Raw genomic sequence first — 22,339 nt, forward strand, 5'->3', positions numbered from 1 at the left:
CCTGGTCACCAGCACAGTGTCATGGTGTTTGGGGGTCGGGCTGCCAGCACAATAGGCTCTTAAATCCAGGTTCCTTGCCTGGAAGGCAAGCTTTTAAAGCATGTTCTGGAATTTCCCTTTCTTGGCACTAGTCAAAACAAACATGAACCTGCCTTCCAGGTCTTTCCAAGTCATCTGTAAGAAAGAAATGGTTCATATATACTATTAGGAGTTATTTTCTTAGTTCATTGAGTGCTTATCCTCTTTGGTGTTGAATCCTTAATCTATAAAATGGGAGGTTGAATCCCACGACCTTTAAGATTCCTTCAGCTCTGAATTTCTATAACTGGCTCTTCTTGGTGCTCCGGGAAGCAGTAGGTGAGGAGGAACCAGGAAGGGAGAGTGAAAAACCTCCAGGGAAATAGGAAGAAACTCAAGAAAATCGGATGCCATGAAAGCCAAGTGAAGAAAGTCCATCAAGGATGAGACTGCCTGTGCCAAATGCTGCTGCGAGGCTGGATCAGATGAAGTCTGAAAAGATCATTAATTTAGCTGCATGGTGACTTTTGACAAGAACATTGTATTCTTAAGCTAATTTATCAAATTATCACTTTATTTTAGCATTTTCTGCCAATTTGTCAAATCCTTTCATTAAACTCAGGTAGTAGAATGAATTATTTTATCCCACTATTAATTTTCACTGCCAATATTCAAAACTTCCAAATTAATTTTCCATTTATTGGGTATAACTCTGGTGAATATTACTTATATTCACCAGTATATTACTTATATAAGCCAACTCACTTTTAATTATCCTTCATGTGATATCATCCCTAGTACTTTTTTTTTTTTTTTAAAGAAATTTTATTGGGGAACAGTGTATTTTCCCAGGATCCATCAGCTCAAAGTCAAGTAGTTGTCTTCAATCTAGTTGTGGAGGGCGCAACTCAGTGGCCCATGTGGGGAACAAACCGGCAACCTTGGTGTTATGAGCTTGCACTCTTAACCACCTGAGCTAACCAGCCGCCCCCTTAATACTTTTAGAAGTCCTCTTAGAAACATACTTTGCTCTCCTCCAAACCAGCACTTGACAAAACCTGTTCATTTATCTTATTCTCACAACTGCCTGTGAAAGATCCTTTTTCAGTTCCACATTATACTTTTTTATTTATTAAATTTATACCGTATTTGCCGGCGTATAAGACGATTTTTTGGCCCTGAAAAATATGCCTCCAAGTGGGGGGGTCGTCTTATACGCCAGGTACACTTCAGATAGACTGCCCATAGTGCTTGCCCCGTGCCATAGTGGCCTCCCGATGCCCGCCCACTTCATTCCACATACCGTTCAGGCATCAGCAGCGCTGCTGGGTGTATGCTCGGCTGTTATGCGATTTTGCTGTTATGCGATTTTACCACACTCGCAAAATCGCACACAGCCGACCATACACCCAGTATGATAGCGCAAAATCGCGAATCGCGATACCATACTGGGTGTATGGTCGGCTGTGTGCGATTTTGCGAGTGTGGTAATTCGGGTTACCGTATATTTCTTTACATATGCATTGAAGATTCGCGATTTTGCGCTATAATGGTGCCTGTTAGAATGTTGAAGAGCTCGCACTTGCGCACTAGTGAGGTCCCAGGGAGATGCTGATGCAAGGGTGGACCAGACTGCTATAGTGACAGGGCGGGCAAACAGGGAGCAGGGACCAATCAAATCAGGCTTTGTATACAGCCAACAGCCAACCACAATACTGCACCATTGTACAGTACAGCATAGAAAACGTCGACCAGTCAAACCCCTATCATCCCTATCATGGCACCAGCCAAAAGAAAGAAGTATGATGCAAATTTTAAACTGAAAGTTATAAACTTTGCTAAGGAAAATAATAATTGTGCTGCTGCAAGACAATATGGAGTAACAGAAAAGATGGTTCGGGACTGGAAATCAAATGAGAAAGCATTAAAGAGTATGCCAAGGCGTAAGTGTGCATTAAGAAGAGGCACCCCACACTGGCCAGAACTCGAAAAACATGTAGCAGACATGGTGGCTCAACATCGCCAAAACGGTTATGTGGTGACACGAAATACAATACGCTTGTTTGCACTTCAGTGGGCCAAATCAAATCTGATATTGTTTTACCTTTTATTTGGTGTGTGGAAGGTGTGTGGAAGAGGGGGTAGTCTTATACGGCGAGTATATAACAAACTCTGTATTTTGAGTGGAAATGTTAGGGGGTCGTCTTATACGCCCAGTCGTCTTATACGCCGGCAAATACGGTAGTTTGTTTCTGGCTGGGATGTAGTAGATGTTCAGTAATATGCCTGATGAATCCATGGAAGGAAGAAAGGGGAAAGTAAAAGAAGTAGAGAGGGAGAAAGGGAAGGAAGGAAAAGAAAGTATGGAGACTGTCAATTCTAATTAGAAAATACATGGGACTCAGAAAGCAGGGCAGTGTCCTTATTCATACCATTTTTTATTCAAGTTCTAGAAATCCTTGTAATAAGCTCAGTAAAAACAATTCAAAAGGAAGACAACAAACAGAAATATGTTCAGGATTGGAAACATATCAGCAAAGTACTGAACAATCCTCTAATACTAAAATCCATCCTTTGGCCAGAATTCAGTGAACATTAAATATGAAACCACTTGAATTTTTTGCAAAACAACTTGCATCCTAGGAAGTAAAATTTCATCTGTATTAATATATTCTAACACTTGTGATCTGTGTTAATAAGAAGTATTAGCTTAGAGTAGGTTCTCCTGGTTCTATTAATGCAGATAAAGAATGTTGTGGAAATCACTGGCCTGGGTTCCAGCTCTGAATGTGACCAAATAGCAGTCATTAACTATGAAAATAAGCAGTGTGACCTGTGGTCAGTTCACTCCCCAAGTTTTCTGAACCAATCATAAAGATACTGAGGGTCACAGAGGCAAAAGCCATCTCTTACTGAAGCCGACCACTTGAATCTCTGACTATACTCCTGCCCCAGGTCTGGAATGCTGCCCCTGCCCTTGGGAGTGGTAGCTGGGCAGGCCTCCCTAGACGTCATGGAGAAACACTTGTATACAGTAGAAGAGAGAGAGAAGAATCATAGCAGCAGTCATACCAAAGGAGATAGGGGTGGGAGTGGGGAATGAAAGCCATAGGGTTGTCTTTTTTTTTTTCTTGTTTTTAAGCATATAAAAGTTGAGGGACTTCTGTTTCAACTTAATGCCATGACAAAGTTCAATTCTTAACTTTACGTCTCCCATTCTTAACTTTTTTTGTTTACATAAGCAGTGTTCATGGTCAGCATGAAAAAATGGTATCACAAGGATAGGAAACCATGTAACACTGCCACCACTTTCTAAATCCCATCCTATTTTAGCAGCATACATAACTCTTGGGAGAGCCGTTCTGTAGCTGTTTCCAAGTGAGTCCAGAATTAGAAAAGCATGAAAGAAGTGAGCACAGTTGCTGCATCATTTCAAACTCACTCCTCCAACACAACAAAGAAGGGATTGTGAATGCTGCTTCTGTGCAGCTTGCTGGGAGCTGGGGAGCCTGTGGACCAGAGGAGGGGTTGTATAATGGGTATAAAAGGCTATATGTGGGTATCAAGATTTCTCTGCAGATTAGACTCCTCAGATCCAAATCCAGTGTACACCTCCTGTTCAAGCCATTGCCCGAGGACGGCAGGCTCTGATGGGCCAACAGCTGCTCAGTCCTCTGCCTACCTGCCCACCTGCCCGGGGAAGTCTTGCTCCAGCTTGTGCACACTGTGGGATGGCAAAGGCTGAGGCAGTTTGCAGTGCGCCTTACAGACCTGGCATGCCTGGTCCTGCCCAGAGCTTGGCAGTGCTGAAAGTACAAATGCCACAAAACAGCCTCTTGGAGAGCAGCCAAGCAGCATTTATAATTAGGAAACAACTGCCTCGTTGTTTGTCATCTCGTTTAAATGTTGCCAAACTTATTTCATGTCTTGCCTACAGAAATTATGATTTTGAAGGAAATTTGATTCATCTGATTTGATTATTGGCTAAATAATTATCTGATTATTTGGCCAAATTTGATTATTTGGTTAAATTATACATTTTTCAAATAATTTCCAATATTAAACCCTTCAAGCTTCTTCTACTTAATTATCCATCAGCATCCACTGCATGCCTCTTCCTAAACACTTGTCTTTATCCTCCCCGAGTTTTCCACGAGGGAGGATATATAATCTCATAATTTTAAAGCATGTTCTGGAATTTCCCTTTCTTGGCACTGCTCAGAACAAACATGAACCTGGCTCCCAGGTCTTTCCAAGTCATCTGTAAGAAATAATGGTTCATTATGCTATTAGGAGTTATTTCTTAATTCATTTAGGGGAGAGAGCTCCCTGTGAGCCTCCTCCTTAATTCGAGAAGAGTAAAACTTGTTTTTAGTTCTTTTACTTCACGTGATTATCAAATATCCCTTTTTTTAAGGTCAGAAATTTTGTTTAAGGCTCCACTGTTATTTTTTTAAAAACCTATGTAACAATTCCCTATAGGAAAAATTCCAAGGGGTAATAAAATCACTTCCATCTTTCTGGCCCAGAACTTCACTCAGTAGGGGCCGAGTGGGGGTACATTGTGACAAGCACTCTGCCCTGTGCTCAGAGGGGGCTCCACTTCACCTTGGTTCCTTGCCTCAAGGTTGTTAGTGAACACATCAAGTACTTGAAATACTGGACACTGAAATGCAGGATTGGCAGAATTTAAAGTTCCACAAATCTGTTCTGACACATGGATAAACTTTTATTTATATATACCAGAGGGAAAACAAATATTCACTTAAAGCTGCCTAATCCATATTTCTAATAGTGAGGTGTTTAATTTACTATCCACCTTTAAAAAGTTGCAAATAAAATAAAGCTAGGAAAATACATAAAGAATTCAGATTATAAAACTCTCCAGGTAATTAATGGTCATAATAATACTGGAACTACAGTATAGAAAAGTGATTTTCTAGAAGGCCGAACTGTAGTTTATTTGAAAGTACAGATAATCAGTACCAAATTTATTCAGTTGTAATAGGCAATTGGAAGCAAACAGTATTAAACTGTATAACTTTTAAAAGTTAACCTGAAGTTGTTATGAACTATATAAAAATTGATTATTCTTCCAGCTCTCCCAAAAGCTCTACAAAATCAGTGATGTACCATTCTGCATTGTCCTTTACTTGTTGCCTGATCACATTTCCTCCAAATCCGATGAAAATATCCTAAGAAGGGGGATAAAAAAGGGAAATAGGTTTTTTTGTGGTTTGTTTTTTTTAAAAAGATACAGTAGCAGCCTAGGGTATTAAGTGCTGTGTGGAAGAATAAACTGTTTGTGCAGACAGGTGAGCCCCGCCTCACTGGGGAGCTCCCGCTGGTGAATGAGTCAAGTGTGCTACCTGCACATCCATTCACCTGGACATGTGGGTGTCAAAAGCATCGAAGCCCTCCTAAAACCAGGACAATTGCTTACAAAAAGAAAATCACTATGCAGTAAATGTGTGCATTCTAAACTGTACAGCATTTATATCCAGTCCAGGAACTTCCAGAGGGAAGATCAGAGAAGCCTATGGGGCAGCAGACCTCTGCAGGACTAGAATCAGGGCTGAGCAGCACCCCTATGGTGCCCTTCATGGATCTGGGCCTCTCTCCCTGGGGTTTGTGTTATCCTGGGTTGAAGAGAGGACCACCCCAATACCTGATGACAGCACTCTACTTCTCATCATGGAAACTGTTTAAAATAACATTGTTTTCTAAATTTCTATTAAATGATACCTTCTTATACTCAGTAATCTTGGGTTTGTTTTGCTTATAAACAACAGAAATTTATTTCTCACATGTCACAAAGGCTGGAAATCTGAGATCAGGGTGTCAGCATGATCGGGTAAAAGCCCTCTCCCAAGTCTTTTAAAATGGTATTTTCTCTTTTTCTGCCAAGATATAGACACGATATACACTAATTTGGAAGTACAAAATTCTCTTTTGTGCCCTTTGTCTTCATTTTTTCATACCACACAAGAAGGAAACATATAACTAGATTCTTACCTTCTAGGGAAATTTAGACTCCTAACTGAGCTTCCTGCCTCTGTGGCAGCCCTCTCAGCACCAACTCAGTTGTCCTGACATACTGACTCATTCTTTGTCTCTCCAGAAGATGACCTAAAGGTTAACACCAAAGTGCCCAGGGAAGTGTGGGGTCTTCAGCGGTTGCTTCTGCCCACTCCCGCTGGCCCTTGCCCACTAACCAACCCAGGACTATGGCTCATACATCCCACAGCCCTCCCTCTGGAAACTGCCCCCCTAAGCCCTGCTAGGCCTTCATGGGATGGCTGCTAAACTTCCTTTAGGTCATAGGTTTCTCTGACAACATTCCAAGGGCCACATGCCTGCATGCATGGCACTATCTCTTGGTTCAGTCAGGCTATTTAAAATTTTGGAATATAATTATAAATTATATTTTGGAATTTATAATTTTGTTATATCTTGGCAATGGGATTGGGAGCTCCCTAAGAGAGCTCTGCGTTTTGGGTCTACGTACTCCTCATTAAACCAGCCCAGTGCCGTTACTTAGTCAGCCCCAGTGTTGGTTGTGAATCATCTGAAAATGTGTTATCTTAAACTGACGCAAGTAATGTTAAAAGGATCCCAAAAGAATCTTTAACCACTTTTGATTAATATTTACAAAGGCAATTACTGTTTTTAAATCTCAGGAAGCTAGTTGTAAAAAAAGTTCACCAGTATATTTTTGGTTCAGTTTTTCTTAAGTTAGAAGGAGCTGATAGAGGCAAAGTCCTATGTGAGGTGGACACATTTGATATTTAGGACACTTGCTGTATAGCATTTGTGTCTGCTAGTGGCAGAAAATAACATTCATTGTGAAGAATAAAATGTTCTAATATAGGCGTGTTATCAAACCTCCATTAGCCTCAGCTTCTCAGTGTAAAAAGGAGATAATACTTTAATCTAGCAGGGCTGTTATGAGGATTAAATGAGATAATGTATGAGGAAATAGTTTATCAAATATAAAATGACATTAAAATTCTGGTTAGTTATAAGAGCTGTACTATTATTATCTGTGGTAGTATTTGAGGAAATGAAGACAAACCTTGTGAGCACATACTTTGGCTAAGAGGTGGCCATACTTCAGGAACAACGTGTTGTTGAAAGTTTTAAAAGGTTTTTAATTCCTTACTTGTAAAATGTGGGGTTTATAAAAAGTTAACTTGATACATTGAGATTGAATTTATTTACAGTTTTTTTATCTTACAGTGATATTTAGATTTTTTTTGTTTAACTCTTCATAAATCTTACTAAATTCTAAAGCAGCTGTCTAAAACACAGGTATAACTGGAAAAAAATTAGTATGTTTAATACATACAGCAGGAGGACAGGCTTCCATGTCTGTGGCTCCATCTCCAATCATGACGATTTTCTTAAAATGAAATTTTTCCTTTAAAAGTTTAATAACTTTTCCTTTCCCACCAGATTCAGCTGTTGGCTGCATCTCATCAAAACCTGCATATTCACCTTAGAAGAGTAGTTAAAGCAGTGTTAAAGAAAGATCCACAGAATTAGAACAGTAGGGTCAGCTTTTTGCATAGATAATACTTCACTTAAGTGTCCCTGAGAAAACTAGAAATGGCCCTCAGTAAAGTGACAAAGCCTGGACTTCCACACCTATTCCTCAGAATAAACAAGCTTTGCTTTTAAATTACAAATTCAAGGTTACTCCTTTAGGTCATAAACACTTTGGGGTAAACTAGTTTTATCCTCTAAGCTTCCAGTATAGTAACTCTCAAACATTGTTAAGGTGGCAGAACACCGTGAAACAGTAATATATGAAATTTCAAATAATATGTAATGTCATCTAAGAGGAGATTCCAACTTATATTTGATCAATTATTTTCATTCTTATAATAATTACCACACTCATTCTCTACTTCTTTTTTTAATGATCTTTACCTATAGACCATTCAAAAGTGTTCTATTAACACATTTAAAATTTTTTAATTAATATTACTTGGTTTTTAAGAATGTCAGCCACGTGTTGACGTAACTGGAGACAACTTGAGATAATAGAAAACGACAGCTGTGGTTCTGTGATGGTTGTGAAAGGGGCCAGGAGGCACCTCCAAAGGCAGTTACAGTGCAGTGACTTGCTAACAAATTAACTCTCCCTCCTGAGTCTAAATCAGTTCCAATACACGAGAGGTCTCATAAAACTGAAATATAACGCATAACAAAATAAGTCATGTAAGTTATGTAGAAACTAACATTTTACTATGTGCAGACATTTACATACAGATAGAGTCTATGGATACTAAAGCTAGAAGAAATGATGACGTAAGTCTATTTTGCAGAGCAAAGGATACCAAGGCACAAAAGAGATCAGTCAAGAGAATGTTATCTCAATATTTAACCCTGATGCCTCCTTGCTTAAGCTGCATTCCAAGAGACATTACTTAGGATATTGAAAACTAAAACTGATATGAAATGGAAAATATTACCATTAAAGCCTTACCATTAAAGTAGAATTTCAGCCTATTAGCAAATACATTGGTTGATGGGATATTGAGCTTTGAAGCGACATGCTCTACAATGCTCCTAAAGCCACCAGATATCAGGAAAACCTGAACATTTTGCTCTTGTAGGCGACTTACTAGCTTCCTGCAAAAAATATAAAAATAAAAATAAAAAAATAAAAAAATATAATATATATATATATATATATATATATATATATATATATAAAATACCAAACACTGATTAATACAAAAGATAAAACATGAAACATGAAAAGGAAACTAAAATATAAATATATTTTTTCTCCTGAATGCATTTGCCCAAGGTACATTGGACAAGGTACTGTGCTGGTGAATAATGTTTTATTTATGTTTTTCTAAATGTACTTATAAATTAATGGATGGGGCTTGAGTGCTTTAGGAAACCATTCCACAACTCTGTTCTGCCCTTAGATAGACCTAGAAACACAGATGAAGAGGAGGCTTCGGCTCTCTTCTAGGGAGAAAGGGAAGGCAGAATGGGCAGGATCAACCAGCCAGACAAGAACTTATATAAGTACCAAAAGAACCACACAGAAGGGAGCACAAAAGTAATGGTGAGATACTCTCGGGAGAACATCCCCCAAAGTGCAGGTGCTAACAGGGAGACAACAGACCCAGATCGAGGCTCCTCTTACCTTATGCCAGGGGTCAGGTGTGGGGGGTGTTCTGCTATGAGCCTCTGCACCTGCTCTCTGGAGGGCCGGATCAGAGCTAAGCGCTCTGTGAGGGCAGCCTTGAATGGCACTGACCCGCCCATGGCTCGTCGAGTCCTAGGAGAAAGACCTAACAATCAGGCCAGAACATCAGCTATTCTTGAAACCTAATGCCTAACCTCCCCAACTCCTCACAACACCCACCCACGAGCAAGGTGCTGCCTAGAGCCCCATGTACAAAAGACAAGCTATGATCCTATAGGAGCAAGGCCTAAGAATAAACTATTGAAGGTTTGCTTGAGAAGCACATTAATATTTCAGGGCCATGTTTGTATTAAATACAGCTGAACATGAAATGGTCCATGACCTGGTGACTGCCACATACATGAAAGAGGGTAGGAAGGCAGGAGGGGCTCTCATCCAGGCATCCACTGTCTCTGAACCAAAACTAGCTTTCCAGAAAACCACTAAGGCTATACTTTTATCCATGACACAAAGCACTGGACACTTGGAGAACCCACTCAGGTCATCTTCTTCAGTTAGTGACAGTCATTGTTCCCCTAATAAAGCTAAGAGAGTATCCTATCCATATTTGTTTGTCAGAGCAACTTTTTTTTTGCCATAAATATTTGTATAAATGATTAGATAATGTACACTACCAAATTCTGCTCTAAGTGATGAAAGAAAAAGCCTAGTGCCCATGTTTCATAACCAGGGACTAAAATCAGGGCATTATGGCTCTGAGCCTGCGTGTCATCCAAAAGTCACTCTCTTTTGCAATTCTTAATCATTTCATAAAGTGAATATATACTGTTCCTACATTTCTGACACAGCATCCTCAACTCCACAGACTTTGGCCAGCTCATCAATTCCTTCTTCTCTGATGACTGTGCTATCAACATCAAAGCATACTGCGTCAGCTGAATAGAAGAGTTTCCTCAACTCTGAGTGGGAGACCATCCTTAGAAGAATTTTCCTCCTACAACAAAAAAGATAAGTATATTTAAAGACATAAAATATAATCATAAAAGGTCTAATTTTGCCTGCTAATGCCAAAGCACTTTGATTTGTATCAAAGTCAGTGCAGCCCACATAAGCACGTACTCATGGACTCATTCCCTTTTAAACACAAATTAAGCACCTTCTAAATGTCAGGCTCTGGGGTTACAAAGATGAGTGGGACCCAAACCCTGTTTTTAGGAACTCAGTCTAGTAAAGGTAACAATTTGTAAATATATTTGATGTTCAACCAGTATGCAACTGTTTCTGACCTAATAAGGCTAGTACTAAAATAGAAATGTACATAAGATACTATGGGCACACACACAAAAAATGCTTAATCTTGTCTATGAAACATGCCTTCCAGGAGGCACAGGCATTTGAGCTGAATGTTGAAGGGCATGTGACCCTGAGAGGGTTCTCAAAGGGCAGAGTATCAATTTGTATCTGCTGGAAGTGGGAAGGAGGGAGATGGAGGCCAGGAAAGAGGGTGGTGATGGCAGAGGGAAGGCTTGGCCAGAGGCAAGGAGAAAGAATGATGGAGACTGTGCTGGAAGATGCCAAGTGGCTCAGCCCAGCCACCGAGCAGTGCATGAGGAGTTCAGATCAAGTGGGGCCTCAGGCCAGGCTAAGGAGTTTGGATTTTAACTTCCAGGTAATGGGAAATCTTAAAAGCTTTTATGCCTCAGAAGAGAGGTCAGAGTTAAACGTACACGCTTGTTAGTCATCAGTGTAGAGGTGGTAACTGAAGGCATGGCCTGATGAAAGTCACCAGAGTAGGGGAGGTGGGGGGGTGGGTAAGAGGGCTGAGGACAGAGCCCGTAGGAATGGAAGCTTCAAATCAGGAGCCTGGGAAGTAAAATGAAAAGAAGAGGTCACAGGAAGATACTCTGGGAGGCCATGGTGCTGCAGAAGCTATGGAGGACAGAGTTTCAAAAAGAATTTTGAGGTTTTTTTATTTTTTAAGAAAATCATTGGACTAATGATGGGGGTGAATGGGATCCTAGAGGTTGCTTAGACCAGCCTCCCATCAAAGAGATTAATATGTTATAAACAAGGCCACAGGGATGATGCAAATAATCTATATTTAGAATAAACATCAGCTGAAAATAGACTCTAAGGAGCTGACCAACCCACTTCGTAACTCATTTCTAACCAATGCATTTGGCAGAATGATCCAGTTCAAAGTTGACCTGAAAAAAAAAAAATGTCTTTTAAGCCAGGGGTTAGCAAACTACAGCCAGTAGACAAATCCAGCCTGCCACATATTTTTGTATAACCTATGAAGTAAGAATGACTTTTACATTTTAAATAGTTTTAAAAAAAAGTCAATAGAAGAATAACATTTTGTGACATGTAACCTAAAAATAAAAGGTCAAAGTGAGAGGCAACAAGCATTTATTTGAGATCCAAAAGAACAGCTATTCTGGAAGCTTCTTCAGAAAGAAGCCCAAATAGTGTTCTGATTAGGAGAAGTCAAGGAATATTTATGAAAAAGGGAAGGGGAACAACTACATCAATAAAAGGAAGGAACTTCTATAGGAGCAGATGAGCTAACAGGGTGATGCTGATTCTAAAGAATGTTTTTAATTTTCAGTCCAGTAGTCATCAGTCCCAGTAGTCACAATATCTTGTTTCTCGTTATCTTTGCAAACAGTTGTTTGGGATACAATGCTGCTTTAGGCCCAGTCCAAAGGTTATTTTGCCCTGTTTTAACATTACAAATGTTTGACTCATAAGAGAGTTCCTAGGGATGGCAGTTCCAACTCCATTTTAAAGTGGCTCCATTTATATTCTCTATTTACAAACACAAAAAAATTATATAAAATTCAAAATTCAGTGTCCATAAATAAAGTTTTATTGGAATATAGCCATGTTCATTTGTTTACATGTCTATAGCTGCTTACAACAGATAAGTTGAGTAGTTGCAACAAAGACTGTATGACCTGCAAAGCCTAAAATATTTACTATCTGGCCCTTCACAGAAAAAAATTGCTGACCTTACAAGAGTTTTCCAAATAGGAAACATGAGTTTAATTGGAGACCCACTAAAGGAGAAAGGGAGGGTAAATTAATGAATCCAATTAGTTGAATCTTAAATGCTGCAGTAACATTATCAACCTAAATGTGAATGACGCTTCAACAGAAAACCATATTTAAAAAAAAAAAATGAATACAATACACATTTTATTGGTTATCTACAAACTGTTTTTTCCCTACCATCATGCTCTTGTTCAAGCTGAATCCTCACCTTAGAGGGCTGGGTTCCTTTGTTCGCATATTGTCCCCTCTGTTGAGACTGAGCTCATTGCTGATTGGTTTGCTTCTGTTCTCTTAATGTTGCAATGACTCACGGTCCATCCTTGATCTTCTCTACCTATATTCACTCCCTTGATGAATTCATCAAGGCTCAGGGCTTTAAATGCCATCTATAACAGTAACTCCCAAATGTATACCTTGTAGTCCAGTCTCTCTCCCAAACTGTAAACTCCAAAAACCTACCTGAGCTCCACTCAGGTGTTCAGTAAACATTACAAATTTAACATGCCCAACACTGAACTTATGATCATCCCTTCCCCTAAAAAACTGCCATTCATGTAGCGTTACTTCTCTCCCGTAATGGCGAGTCCATTCTTCAGTCACCTTAGACATTTCTCTTTCTCTCAAATCCCACATTCAATTTTTCTGGAAATTCTGTTGCCTCTACCTTTAAAATCTAACCAAAACCTGACTACTTCTCATCACTTCCACCGTTACCACTCTGGCCTGAGTCGCCAATGTTTCTTGCCTAGATTGTACCAACAGCCTCCTAAAAGATCCAGAGACAGGAAGGCAACTTCCTACTGTTAACTCAGTCAGGTTGAACAGACAGGAGCCAGCTGCCAATACTTACATAAGTTCCCCAAGGACACTCACCCTAGGGAGACCAACCAACATTAAAGACCCCAAGGTTGCTAACCATAGGATCCCCTTACAAGGGCCAGGAGCTTTCTCTTTGGCTCCGCCTGTGCAGTCAGGCTCAGAGGTGCCCATGGTGTGACACTTTCTTCATTTTAATGCTAAAAATCACACCCAGGGGTGAAGATTTAACATTGCTAATGAGACATAGGATGCACAAAGAAGCATAGAGCCACAATGCACAGGTGCCAGGAAACCTGCCTTAATATGCCTAGACACAGTTCTCTTCCCACCTAGCTCCCTTTAAAAATCCTGTCTCAGGGCGGGCCGAGTGGCGCATTGGTTAAGAGCTGGTTTGGTACGCCAGCTCTGAGCAGCAGGGCCCCTGTTTGGATCCCACATGAGGGCCAGTGACTCTGCACCCTCTATAGCTAAGATGATGAACAACAGCTTGACCTGAAGCTGGGCTGCCGTGTGTTGCCAGTGACGGCGTAGGCTGCAGTGGGCCGTGGTAAAACCACTGTGATTGGCCGGTAGCCAACATGAGCTGCCAAGAGCCGCCGTGAACAGCCGTCCAGTGGCTGGCGACCGATCTACCTCACCCGGGAAGAGCGCAATGATAATACCAACATGGGCCAGTGAAGCGACGTCCTCCACAACTAGACTGAAGAACAAAAGGACAGCAACTTGTCTGTTCCCCTTCCCCGATTCCCGAATGCTGTTTCCCTCCCCCAATTCCTCAATAAAATCTTAAAAAAAAAAAATCCTGTCTCAGCCTCCCTCAGGAAACTGCCCATTTATTCCTTTTCCTGGTGCTAGTTTTCTTGTGCACAAGCTTAATAAAACTTTCTATTTGCCTGCATTGCTGTCTGGTGATCTCTCTTGATTTCCATCCTGGAAGATTGCAAGGAGCTAAAGGTACCGGTAACAGTCCCCAACCCTAGTATTTGTTCTCAACAGCCAGAGTAATCATTGCAAACTAAGGCAAATCATGTCACTGCTAGCTCAAAATCCTCCAATGGCTCCTCATTTTACTAAAAGTAAAAGCACAAGTTCTCACAATTACCTATAAGGTCTGCCCCCAACCCTAGCACAATCACCACTGCCAACACCGCCACCACAACGCTCTCTCCCCATTACATGTCTTACCGTAATTCCTACTCCTCATCCCTCTGCTCACATGGCCCCAACATCGCTGATACTCTTGCTGCTCTGCCAAACACACCAGGCAGCTGGTGTGCCCTTGGTGGGGATGATCTTTACTCAGATAGCCACTCAGCCAACTCTCTCATTCAGAATTTGTCCAAATATCACCTTCTTCAGTGAGCCAACCCTGAGCCCCCCATTTATCACTGCAATTTCCCCCTCCCTATCATTATCCCCAACATTACTAATCTCCCTCATTATGCTGTACTTTTCTTTTTTTTTGGAACATCTATCATCTCCTAATATATGATAAAATGTACTTATGTTTATGATGTATCTGTCCTCATTAGGATGTAAATGTCACAAGAATATGTATGAGCTTTTATCAGCTTTGTTCACTGCTGGATCCTTAAGACTGAGAACAACACTACCTGGCACACAGTAGGGCTCAATATTTGTTGAATTAAATGAATGAATAAAGCTCAAATGTCATCTTCATTCCCTACCCCCAGAACTCTCACAGTACATTATGTAGGCTGTTTTTAATATATGCAATTCATCATATTCCAACCTATCTTAAACTTATTTATGTGCATGTCGCTGTAGCAGTGGGCCCTAGACAAAGGCTTTCCTGGACCACGTGGCTACTAAGGATTCTGCGCTGTAGCAGGGAGCTTCAGACAAAGACATTCCTAGACTGCATGGCCATTAAGACTTTCGTGTCTAATATTTCTGAATTCCTACCTCACCCGGGAGCCAGTCAGGAACCGGCGCAATGGCCACATGTCCTAATAATAAATCTTAGCTGCCAACCTGGAAACCTCAGGGTATATAGCCCCGAGTCCCACCCGGGTCGGGGCTCAGCCTCTGGATGTAAATCCGCTGAGCCAGGGCCGGCATCAATAAATGTTGCTTCCCGAGCCTTGGTGTCCTGTCTCTCTGTCTGAATTTCCCGCAACATCACCTTCAATACTGGATTGCAAACTGTTTAAGATCCAAAATTGTCCAAAATGCCTACTTTGAGCCTCTTTTCAGCAGAGGCTCAATTATTTTCTGAGGGTTGAATGAATAAACCAAATGATGTAATTGTGAATTACATACCCACAATTAACCATTTCTTAACTTTTCATTGTGGAAAATTTCAAATACATACAAAAATACATACATGAGAACTCCATATATTCATCATCCTGCTTCAATAATTGTAACAAATTCTGCTTCATCAACAACTCCACTAAAAAGGGTTTTGTACCCATTCCAACATGGGGGGAGGGGTGGTTCCCACACATCCAAGAATTGCTTGGATGTCCTAAAATTCAACTCAATTCGGACACTATCTGTCCAGAGACAACATCAGATTCCACGGGTTTAGGGTTCAGTCCCACAAGGCTGACACCCCCCTACCCCCACCCCCTAACCCCCCAACACACACACACACACACACACACACACACACACTTCAGATGCCAATCGCAAGTCCAGGTTGTCACCTGTTCTGACAGATCTGCTGTAGACTGGAGGTCCCAACACCCCTTCCTTGGGTTCAATTAATTTGTTATAGTGGCTCACAGAACTCAGAGATACATTTTACTTACTAGATTAGTGGTTTATTATAAAAGGATACAACTCAGGAACAGCCAGGTGGAAGAGATTCACAGGGGAAGGTATGTAGGAAGGGCGCAGGGCTCCCATGCCCTCTCCAGGCACAACATTGTCCAACCCCAAGCTCTCCGAACCCAGCCCTTTTGGGGTTTTATGGATGCTTCATTAATCAAAGGCACGATTGATTAAATCATTGGCCACTGAAGACCAAACCCAACCTCCAGACCCTCTCCCTTCCCCAGAAGTTGGGGGTCAGGGACTGAAAGTTCCAAACCTCTAATCACATGGTTTGTTCTCTAGGCAAACAGCCCCTGACCTTAGATACAGTCCAAAAGTCACCTCATTAACATAACAAGAGACACCTTTCAGTCCCATCACAGAAAATCCCAAGGGTTATAGGAGTTCTGTGCCAGAAATGAGGACAAAGGCCAAATATTTGTTTCTTAATATAAATATAAATCACAATCTCACAACCACACATGTCCACCTTGATGAGACAAGTAAAGAGTTAACGGAAGTGGGCTTATGAGCTGGCAGGATGGGACACGCAAGGAGTTAACAGGAACAAGCTTAAACATTAACCACTTGGCTCTGACCCTCCTGGCTAGCACTGCACCTGCAGGTTGACAAGCACCTTACATCCATCATAGGTGAGAACAAAACAGTTCCCAATCGCAATAGCAACCCCCTGCACACTAACTAACAAACACCCATCATAGATGGGAACAGAACGGTTCCCAATCACAACAGTAACCCCCTACAAACTGACATCCATCATAGATGGGAACAGGACAGTTCCCAGGAAAAAACAATTGTAATGGTAGCCCCCCTGCAAGCTGACAAGCACCCGACATCCTGCTTAGAAAAATATAAAACTCCAGCACTCCTTCTCATCAGGGCAGTTGTCTCGCATCAGACTATGCCCTGGCACAACTCCTGCCAGTATCTCTCTCTTATCCCTCTGTCTCTGCAGCTCTCCCTCTCAAACTGCCCTGACAAAACTTCTGCCTGTTCCAAACAGAACTCTCACTCTCCCTTTTCGACTTTCAATAAATCTTTTCTCTGTATATTCTTGTAGAGTCTCGTAAATTCTTTTATATTCTGCCAACGACCAGGGGTTAATTCTACACCAAGACACACCTTCCTTCATTATCTCAAAGCAAATCATATCATCTCATACAAAAATATTTCAGTATATATTTCTAAAAGGTAAAGACTTTTTCTTTTTAACATGGCCATTTGCATTTTATTGACACTACTGTACCTGCCTGTACTCAGGTTTGGTTGCTGAGGATTCTAGAATCAAATCAGGTTAAGACTTAATCATATCAGATCTTAGAATGCCCTGGCTAATCCATTCCCCATCATGAGCATATACATTAGTATAATGTCTCTGTTATTCAATTACTTTATGCCCTTCATGATTTGGAGCCTGTTTCACCAACCTATTCCCCACTGCTCTTCTCTCCTGACAAATACACTATGGATGAAAAAGGGGCCACATACTAAACCTAACAACCTCAGGGGAGGCCTGCACAGCTAGCCTTACAAACTCAGAGACCAAAATTCACCACACAGAATGGTATGAACATAGAAATTCCTAACTAAAAGCAGGTCAAGGTGGGTAGTAACATCCTTGGCCTGTAGCTTCCTTGACAAAGGTCAATCTTTACTTTATGTGAGCCTATCTATTGTCTTTTTGCATCTAAGATAACATCTTTGGAATGTCACAGTAATCCCTTTTTCCAGACCCCCTCAGGGCACAACCCACCACACCAGAGCAGGAAACTATAGAATCCCTCATTATTATTCTTGTCCCCTGATTACCATTTTTATGTGCAGTAAAAAGTGAACTATTAACTATCCTGTACCCACCTATGTGAAAGTACCTGTCTCTCAATTTTACTTTTATCCAATCCCAGAGATCCCGCTTTGCTTTCTCCCACCTCTTTAACCTACCACCAGTGGATTTCATGTAATCCTCTTCCTTTGATTCTACATAGAAAATAATCGGCAAAACCACCATTTCCTGGAGCATTTTCTCAATCTGTTGACATTTTGCTTCCTGGCAATTATTGTCAGTTTGGCTGGAATAAACTTTTACAGGCTTTCTCTTAGGCTGAATGTTTTTTTTTCATCAACATTGGGAAGGCGCCAACTCGATAAATCTTTCCTTATTCCAAACTCTGATCTATTGAATATTAAATATTTGATGTACTGACCACACGGGCCTTTAGACTGCAACAACTATACAGAATCAGCATCATCATGTATTCTGAAGTTAGAAGAAACCTCAAAGCCATCATCTGGGTCTGGTCCCATGCCTTTCTGCAGGGACAATGTTAATGTGTCCATTTCACAGATTAACTATGTCGATGAAAACATCCAACTGAAGAGAAAACTTACAAGAGTTTATTTGAGCCCAACTGATGACAATTGCCGGGAAGCAAAATCTCAACAGATTGAGAAAATGCTTCACGAAATGGCAGTTTGCAGCTTATTTTATACATCAAATCAAAGGAGGAAGCTTACATGAAATTCACTGGTGATAGATTAAGGGGGTGGGAGAAAGCAAAGCGGGGAAATCTCTGGGATGGGATAAAAGTACCGTATTCCCCCATGTATAAGACGCACCCATGTATAAGACACACCTTAATTTGGGGGCCCGAAATTTGAAAAAAAATGTATTATATGAAGTTATTGAACTCAAGTTTTATTCATCATAAAATTCATACAACTCATCACTGTCAAAACTCCCAACCATTAGCTTGTCCTCCTCTGTGTCTGATAACAAATCACTGTCTTCATATATTGCCTCTCATGGCCTTCTTCTGACGTGGCATTTTCAGTAGGGTTTCTTCTTCCTGTAGCCAGTCTCAGATTGTTTTCTCAGTTGGAGGAGGACCAAACTTACGTTCAGCAGCACGATTTCCATTCACTTTTGCAAACTGGATCACTTTTAACTTGAATTCAGCACTGTACGAAAATCTTTTCTGAGCCATTTCCGGGCATAACGTGGCAAAATGTAACCTACTGTAATATACCGGTAACAAGTGCGAAACAATGAGCACAAAGACAACAAGCGCGAAAAAACGGGAAACGCAAGTAAAAAAAATCTACAACCACTGTATAAGACGCACCCAGTTTTTAGATCCCAAATTTTTTGGAAAAGGGGTGCGTCTTATATGTGGGGAAATACGGTAAATTTGAGGGACAGGTACTTTTTCACATGTGGGTGCAGGATAGTTAACAGTTCGCTTTTTACAGCACATAGAGATGGTAATCAGGAGACAGGCATATTAATGAGGAATTTTGCAGTTTCAGGAAAAAGAATTACAGACATTCCAAAGATATTATCTTAGGCACAAAAAGACAACAGACTCACTGAAAAGGAACAGATTAACTTTATGAAGGAAGCTAAAGATGTGACTTCCCGCCATGGCCCACTTAGTTATGAAATTTTTTTATGCTCACACCATCTTATGTGGTTATTTTCAGTCTCCTGAGCTTGTCAGATTAATATGTGCCCCCTTTTCCGTTCCCATTTCCCCCTTTTGGTCATAAATCAATTCAAAGGATGCATTGATGATCAACCTTTTGGTTGTATAGTGTGGTCCCATGGTGCTAGGAAGGCTCATTCCTAGGAAGTCTTAGTGTCAGCATTTATCTTGCTGAATGTTGTTGGACCATTGTGGGTGGAGCAAGACTATAATAACCTTAGATGGCAGACAAGGCCAAAACATTTATTTATATTTAAAATAAAGTGTGTGTAAATTGGAGGCTGTCAGATCCTATATGTCTTTATTAAATACATTCTGGATTATTTCTAATCTTTGAGATATCATGATCTGAGTTTTTTCTCTGTCTTATGTTGCTTTTTGTATCTAGTATAACATATACAAACTAGGACCAAGAACAATAGTATTAAACCAGTAACATTGATTGGGAGAAGAAAATGTCTATTAGACAAGTATGAGCCTGAGGGGAGCAAACACCCTAGCCAACCAAAGAACATTTACATGCGTTGTCATAATTTTTTTTATTGTTAATATGTTTTCCTGTCTTGTTTTACTGGTATTTGTACCCTATGATAAATTTAGCTAGATGAATGAAGACTATTATTTCATGTTCTAGAAATTCTAATTTTTCTTTTGGCCAATTATTGGGTTGTTGGAAAAGTCATCACGCAATTTTTGCAAAGAAAAACATAGAAAAAAATATATCATGACTTTTCCGACAACCCAATAGTTTCCATAGAAATGACTTCATGGGGAGGATTAAGTTCAATTTCCCAATGCATTGGATTTTCAGTATCAATGTTATCATGGGTTTTATTAACCTCAGGCAAAGTTAATTTGCCTATTATTTTAGTATTACACCATATTCCCATAGCATTTACTGTAAACCTGGTGTCATTACAATAGAAATCAGTATGACAAAAGAATTTTCTAACCCTTCCCAATAAAAAGTCCTCTTCCAATATACCATATATTGTTTGCTGAGGTGGATACAATAGGCTAGGATTGGGTGAATTCAGAATTCCATATAGACTGGGGACATAACCATTCACCCTTTTTTATTTAATATGGTCTATCTAGTTTAAATTGGAAGCATTCAAGTGTCATTCATTAATCTGATTTCTACAAGTTGTATAACTGGGAACTGTAACTTTAAGGTTTAATAGGGACCGGGCTGTAAGAACATAATAATAGTGTAAATTATAATTACTACTTAAAAATTTCTAGGGCCAGCTGAGTGGCACATTGATTAAGAGCTGGCTTGGGACACCAGAGGGCCCCAGTTCGGATCCCACATATGAGGGCCAGTGACACTGCCCTCTACAGCTAAAATGCTGAACAACAGCTCAATCTGGAGCTGGGCTGCCGTGAGTCGCTGGCAACCGCATAGGCTGTAGCACCTGCTGCAGTGGGATGCCATAAGCTACCGTGAGTAGCCAGCAGCCAGTGTGAGCGGCCATCAGCCGCCGTGAGCAGCCGTCCAGAAGCCGGCGACTGATCTGCCTCGCCTGGGAAGAGCCAATGATGGTGCCAACTTGGGCCAGTGAAGTAACGTCCTCCACAACTAGACTGAAGAATAAAGCGACAGCAACTTGTCTGTTCCCATTCCCCCAATTCCCCAGCGCTGTTCCCATCCCCCAATGCCCAACCAAAAAAAAAAATCTAAAAAAAAAAAAAATTTTTCTAGAGGCCAGGACACTAAGAGTTTCATAAATAAATTTTCTGTGCCTCAGCAGCCATTATAGAGGGCCATTTAAATATATATATGTATGTGTATATATATATATAAAAATAAATATGTATGTATATATGTATATATGAATAAATATAAATATGTATGTATATATGTATAAATATATATATGTATATATAAATATATATATGTATGTATATATATGTATATATATATATATATATATATGCACACACACACATATACATCCACTTCAGCTTCTATCTGAATTAATATAGTTAGTAGTCTATGTTGAGTTAGGGGGTAAGCATAACTGGATTCATATATATATATATATAAAATTCCTTTCTCAATATTTGCTTTCCATTAGCCTATAACCTCACTGGTCCTTCTCAGTTTGTCTCCTTTCCTCATTCAGAAACAATCAATTTACTAGGACAAGCTACTTCCTTTTAACCTCTCTCAAAAATACACACATCCCTTTTCTTCCTTCTATAATAACATCCCTTCTAAATTTCAAAACCATAAAAATATTATTGATAATAAAGAAGTTATCTATATCCATTTAGCAATTATTAACAGTTGGGCTTTATAAGTACAGGGTTTGAGAAAAGCCTAAAGAACAAGTATAATTATCATTATTAATATTAGCAGACAGGTAAAGACAATGAAACAAATGGTTATTTTAAGTTCAATATCAATTATGTAGATATATAGGCCTTCTCAATGTCTTAGGTTAGCTGTCTATCCCTGATGTCAGCGGCTTCTCATCCTTGAAGAGTCTTTGCTATCCACTGATGGGTCCTTTCTGACAAGGTTGAAGGTTTTAATTGATGTCTTGTCCAATGGATAAAATTTCCTGGTTGTGAGTCATGGTCTGTGAAGTCTTCGTCTCCCAAGAGCACACTGAAGGGAATCAATTACTAATTTATTAATTTCTTTAAGATAATGGATAAGTCCTTGATAATAATGTTGAATGTCTCCTTTTAGTAAGGTTGGTTCATATGTTCCTTTACATAATGTGAACGACTAATGAGGAGAAAGCCTGTATTTACCAAAAGGAATATCTCAGGTTGAGCAGCACTATAAGGAGAGCTTTGGGCCAAGGGAGAGTAAAAGAAAAGCTTCTAAAATTTTACCTAGTTGAGTTTTAATTTACCATTTGTACATTCTACCAGTCCAGAGGACTGGGGTGATAAGCACAATGAAACTTCTGTAAAATAGGCCAAATATTACAAATAGATTATAGTATTGGCCCAGTGAAATAAGTCCCTCAGT

At 40.1% G+C, this 22,339-nt stretch overlaps 1 protein-coding gene across 3 annotated transcripts in view; it reads right to left on the bottom strand.

Moving 5' to 3' along the window:
- Positions 1-2,437: 2,437 nt before the first annotated feature.
- The window catches only part of PSPH (phosphoserine phosphatase), a 43,214-nt gene continuing 23,312 nt past the window's right edge, over positions 2,438-22,339 (bottom strand). The window contains exons 1-7 of one of the 3 annotated variants that reach the window (XM_019632142.1): positions 15,873-16,128; positions 12,456-12,594; positions 10,026-10,184; positions 9,188-9,322; positions 8,510-8,655; positions 7,367-7,515; positions 2,438-5,213 (exon numbers count right to left, since the gene is read on the bottom strand). In XM_019632142.1, coding sequence (XP_019487687.1) covers positions 5,106-5,213; positions 7,367-7,515; positions 8,510-8,655; positions 9,188-9,322; positions 10,026-10,184; positions 12,456-12,484 — 726 coding nt within the window. In that variant the 5' untranslated portion in view covers positions 12,485-12,594; positions 15,873-16,128 and the 3' untranslated portion in view covers positions 2,438-5,105. Of the gene's footprint in view, positions 5,214-7,366; positions 7,516-8,509; positions 8,656-9,187; positions 9,323-10,025; positions 10,185-12,455; positions 12,595-15,843; positions 16,129-22,339 lie in introns of those variants that run through there. The other 2 variants (XM_019632144.1, XM_019632143.1) reach the window with 2 other exon arrangements.

This window comes from Hipposideros armiger, unplaced genomic scaffold, assembly GCF_001890085.2.
Source record: "Hipposideros armiger isolate ML-2016 unplaced genomic scaffold, ASM189008v1 scaffold_1083, whole genome shotgun sequence".
Taxonomy (NCBI): domain Eukaryota; kingdom Metazoa; phylum Chordata; class Mammalia; order Chiroptera; family Hipposideridae; genus Hipposideros; species Hipposideros armiger.